Here is a 5252-nt window from a genome sequence, read left to right as displayed (position 1 = left end):
TGACAGGCACACAGTGGCAAACTATTAGGGTGGCCATTTGTATCCTGGAGGCAATTCTAGAAAGTATCAAGACGTTAACCCTGGCCCAGCCACTTGTCCCTCTTGGTTAGACTGTGTATAGGGTAGAGAATGGATGCAGTTGCTGGAGGACTCAGGAGGGGTTGGCCTGCAAGTTGGCTTGGGGATGCAGATAGAAAAGAGGCTCCCAGGGAGGGGGATGGTTTTTGGAGACACTTACCTTGGCTCAAATGAACCACTGTCGCAACAAAGGAATCACGCAGAAGCAGGATGCATGTGCCATTCTCTTTGAGGCCTACTGAACACCTGTAAGGAGCTTTTATCCTGGTTCTAAAAAATGTAGAATACCATCCTGATTTCTGCCTCGAAAATCAACTAAAGTGACCTCTCTGTGCTGCCCCTGAACTCCCCAATCCCCAACCCCCTAACCCATGAATACTGTATCCAGTTCAGATCCTTTGAAGCCTGCTGTCCCTGCCTTGAAGCCTGCTGTCCCTGCCTTGAAGCTTGGTGTCCCTGCAGAGTGACGTGCCACAGTGGAACCAGAGACCAAGGAAGTGAGCCAGGCATTCAACTTGTAAAAGAGCTTGCAACAACTGCAACCAGCATGGGGCTCACTATTCATCTCCTTCGCCTCAGAAAATGTTATGGTGAAGAGATAACGATGTTTAAAAAGATCACTAAATGTGGGTTTGTTGCTATGTATTATCGGTCTTTATATTTCTGCTGGCATTCATGCTATAGCTTACGTTAATACCATTGTGCATAGTAGTATTCTCTGCCTGTGTCCCTGTCCCTGGCCCTGCTTGTTTTACATTCTCCAGTTAGAGCTGTAGTGCCACACTGACAGGCTGGTGAAAAAACATCCTCCATCTCCCTGGTTGAACATCTGTCTCCATGGTGCTGGCTCCTCCATTGCTGGCTGTGACACAGATGGAGAGCCCGGTGGGAGGTCTGAGGTATTACCTAGCGAGAGGACAGGAATCACACCTCTGGGTTCAAGTCCTGCACCTAGTCCCTTCCCTGTTTTTGTTGGATCTGTCAGCCTTCCCTATATTAACCGCCATCCCCTCCCAAGGCCCCATTGTGACTGTCAGGGTAGAGAAAAGATACATGGCAACTATTCTGACATATTCTCTTTGGTGATGCTCAGTGTAAAGTTTAAACTGAAACAATGATTGGTTGAAAATCGATCAATTATTGATGCCATTTGCTAGAACGTAGAACCTCATGCAGATGTATTTCAAATCATCATGGCTTGCCTGATGACTGGCTGTCTCAAACAGTCTTAAGGGGGAAATGAGAGGAAGAGAGTCAGCTTCAAAAAGAGACAACGAGGGAGGAGAGGACCGCATGGGTTGTGGCAGGAGGCAATGAGGCAGATAGGCCTTTTAATGGAATGATCATCATCTAGCACCAGTTCCCTCTTTGTTAATAATTCATGGTTAAAAAAATGTAAGGAACTATGATGACACTACAATTGTATAATAAGCCATACAATATGTAGATGAAAAAATATCCCCTGCTGTTTTTTAGCCTTGAATATTAACGGCAAAGAAAAGGAAGAGAGGGAGACCTTCAGCTGACTCGTCGAAGCCATTCTTGTGTCCTGACAGATTGACTAGAGGCCTTTGTGAATCCATTTGTGGGTGAACTTTGAATGAACCTCAGCTTTGGGGGAGAGGGCACTGACAGGCCAGTGCCGCTGGGGCAAGAACTGTGCAAACCTAACACCCAGTGCAAATATTGAGCCTGCCTATACCATCAGGAGATGAAACAAGGTTGTCAAGCCCCTGCCACCTTTAAGGAAGAGCTGAGGCCTCAAAAAAGCATACAAGGTTAAACTATAAATTTAGTTCTAGTGGTGGTAGAAAATTATCCAATTATTTTCTAATTGACTATTATAGCAATCAAAAGAGAAAGTGGCAAGTGCAAGTGAGAACCTGTATCAATTGTTTGTGGATCTCAGGGCATGGAATTTGTGCATAGCCAAATTGAATTTGGGTAACAAATCTAGTGTGAAACCTGGCACCCTGGAGTTTGTTGTCATGTTTAGAACCCCTGGGGGTATTCCGAGGTGAAGAGGTCATTGGTAGCCACCCCATGTGTGGTGAAAGACTCCTCATGTCACATTATGCAAAGGGAGTAAGAATGGGTAAAACTCAACAGCAAAGAAAGACAGAACATTATATATTAATGAAGGTTTAATTTTGTCAAAACTATTATATAGAAATCAGTAATATGTGATTGTCAATATGAATTGCATTTCAATGAAAATTAAATATTTTTCCATCTGATTCCAGATTTCATGAGTAGCCCGATTTAAAACAGTTTCACAACAGTTAAACAATTTTGACTTCCAAAATACTATTTGCATAGAAAGAACATCGAAGAAGAATTCAATTAGTTCCATAGAGTTATATTTTCGTACACCATATCCTTATTGTCACATTTAATAAATACTGTATAGCCTACTGTATGGGAGCATTTCATTCACTCACAAATGTGCAAATCAGCACAAATACAGACTTTTCAAAACAAACATTGCATTTTTTTTTCAAACTTCTCACATAATTAGCTAAATCATAAAACGAATTTATTTGTAGAAAATACACAAACATTAAACTAAATTGTTTGCCGAAATTAGTACACCTAAACCCTGTAAACCTGCAGTATCCTTGAAAATGTGACAAGTAAAGTGCAGCATCATGAGTGCGGTAATTCAAATGTTATTTGTAAAACGATTGCTTTATGTGGTATTCGAGCTTGGTGACACATCAGGAGATGCGGTGATCTCTCCCAAATCATTTGCCGGTACTGCTGTCTTTATAAAGACCGTGCCTGCTTTCTCACGCTTTTTCTGCTTCATCCTGCGATTTTGAAACCAAATTTTCACTTGAGTTTCGTTGAGCTCGAGAATAGCGGCAACTTCCACTCGCCGGGCCCTGGTCAGGTACTTGTTGAAATGGAACTCCTTCTCGAGCTCTGTTAGCTGCTTTGTGTTGAAGTTGGTACGGATTACATTCTGTTGACCAGGGACTCCATATTCTGAAACTGTAAAAGTTAATGAATGAATGAAGGAACTGATGGAATAAATGGAATTTTGAATGAAGGAATGAAAACAGAAATAAACTGTATTATGATTATGTGATGATTGTGAGCAGCCAAGCAAACACATTCAATATTTGATCATTTATTTTACGCACCACGGCACATTTTACCCACTAACGTCTAAAGCACAAACATTGATTAGGCAGTGTCTCTGTATAATTTCCTCTAAATATATGTATATATTTTTTAATGTTGTCTATAAATTAGCCTTTGTCATGACAGTGTTATTTATGACCATGTCACAGGAGCTACAAACCTGTTTTAGGGGGATTCCTCTTAACTTTCATCCAGTCGAACGTTTTTGAAGTTTGATCTGCATTGCAATCATCCGAATCCTTATCACTATATTGGGAAGGAACTAATCTCGAGTAAATACTCTCCAAGTATTCTTGTTGCCCCTGTTCTCCACTGCTGAAGTGCAGATACTGGCTGTTTGGTGCAGACCCTGGTTCACTGTTCCCCTCGGCCAGGGGGGGCATGTTCGTTCCAATGGCTGACACAGGAATCCCAGGCGACTGAATGAAACCTCGTTCTTGTTCATGAATTAGAGCGTATTGATGAGGTCCATAGTCCAAGATTGGCCCTGTTGGTGAGCCATACACCGAGTTTCCCGTTGAGCCAAATTGGAGATCTATATGATGTAGCTGGGGCTGGTGGAGAGGGTGGATCGAAGTCTGGTGCACCGATGAACCACCAACTAACCGCCCATCGGACCCGAAACTATCACTTGTTGCGCATGAATTGGACGATAAGGAGGACATATATCCATGGTTTAAATTGTGGTATCCGGCATTGGCATTGAATATGTTCGTCCCCCGGTTACAAATGGTATAATCTAAGTAAGAGTTCATCCTGTATTGTTATGGCAAAATTAATGAAGACGGGTCAGTCCACCTTAATTGCTCTTCTCTGTGCCCTACAACCTCTAGGTAGTATGTCAAAGCTGTAAAACTGCCTACCACGTTCATATCACCTTAGTGACAGACCATGTGACTCATTTTACGCCAATGGCAATTGGGACCTATAGCAGTTTGTCAGGTCAGGATCGTCCATCAAACGTCTCACATTTACATGACAAATGCTTCAGTCAAACTCGCCCATCAATCTGATAAGAACACAAACACGTCACACCACTTCTGCAAGGACCTTCTGGTCAGACTGAGGGAGAATGATAGTCTGAAAAAGTGAAATATTTTGAAATTATTTCAATTTTGTTTCTCGATATTTTAGAGTTTGAAGCAATCAGTTGACTTGGATGGTCTATGTGATCGAAATAGTCTCTTGGCTGTGCTTTTTAAGAGTAATATAAGAGTAAGTAAGTTTAGTGACCTGAAATGTTTTCATTGTAATTCATGCAGTTAACAAGATGATATAAGATTGGTGTATAATACCATGCGTCCTCTATGAGAATTATGTTGACCAATGTGTATAAGTATAGGAGCTCATGTGAATTATTTTATTACCTCGGCGTGTTTTTCTGTCTGAGAGCTAATTTTACAGAGGAGACTTGAAATTAATGCGACGATCAATCTTCTGCTCCTCTAAACGCTTGACAGCTGGCTCTCCAATTTGCTCGAGAGAGAACAAAGAACCGGCTAAATCATTGTGCCTTTTAGACTTTTAACAATTTATTATTGCATATAATCTTTACCAGACTATACCTATTTCATTTGACATATTTGAACATATTTTTTTATATATTTTACTCTAACTAGACAAATTAAGCCTATTTATAGGTAGAGCAAGCTCTTTTTGATAACAAGATGTGTAAAAAAAAAACAGTTCTGCAGAAAGTCTGAACAACAAATGCATTTATTCAACAATACACAGAAATTATTCGTCAGCATAGCCTACATGCATTTCAAAGGGTATCCAAAAGGATATCACAATTAAATTACATTTTGAGGAACATTGATTAATCTGTCCCTGAAGCATAAGAGTCTGTCTGTAAACAATAGGCACTATGATTGGCCCAGCGTCGTCCGGGTTTGGCCGGTGTAGGCCGTCATTGTAAATAAGAATTTGTTCTTAACTGACTTGCCTTGTTAAATAAAGGTAAAATAAAATATGATAAAAAATGATAAAAATGACAAAGTATTACAGAATTAAAAAATATATGAAAT

General features: G+C 40.6%; 1 protein-coding gene across 1 annotated transcript; it reads right to left on the bottom strand.

Moving 5' to 3' along the window:
- Positions 1-2253: 2253 nt before the first annotated feature.
- Positions 2254-4245, bottom strand: LOC121582145 (homeobox protein Hox-B1b-like). Its single transcript, XM_041897761.1, has 2 exons — positions 3386-4245; positions 2254-3072 (listed from the first exon to the last, which is right to left on the bottom strand). Exons 1-2 carry the CDS (start codon positions 3978-3980, stop codon positions 2768-2770), a joined length of 900 nt encoding a protein of 299 aa, XP_041753695.1. The 5' UTR covers positions 3981-4245; the 3' UTR covers positions 2254-2767.
- Positions 4246-5252: the final 1007 nt, after the last annotated feature.

This window comes from Coregonus clupeaformis, chromosome 1 (assembly GCF_020615455.1).
Source record: "Coregonus clupeaformis isolate EN_2021a chromosome 1, ASM2061545v1, whole genome shotgun sequence".
Classification (NCBI taxonomy): domain Eukaryota; kingdom Metazoa; phylum Chordata; class Actinopteri; order Salmoniformes; family Salmonidae; genus Coregonus; species Coregonus clupeaformis.
Note: the sequence above shows the minus strand (reverse complement) of the source record. Positions and strands in the feature narration are given on the sequence as shown.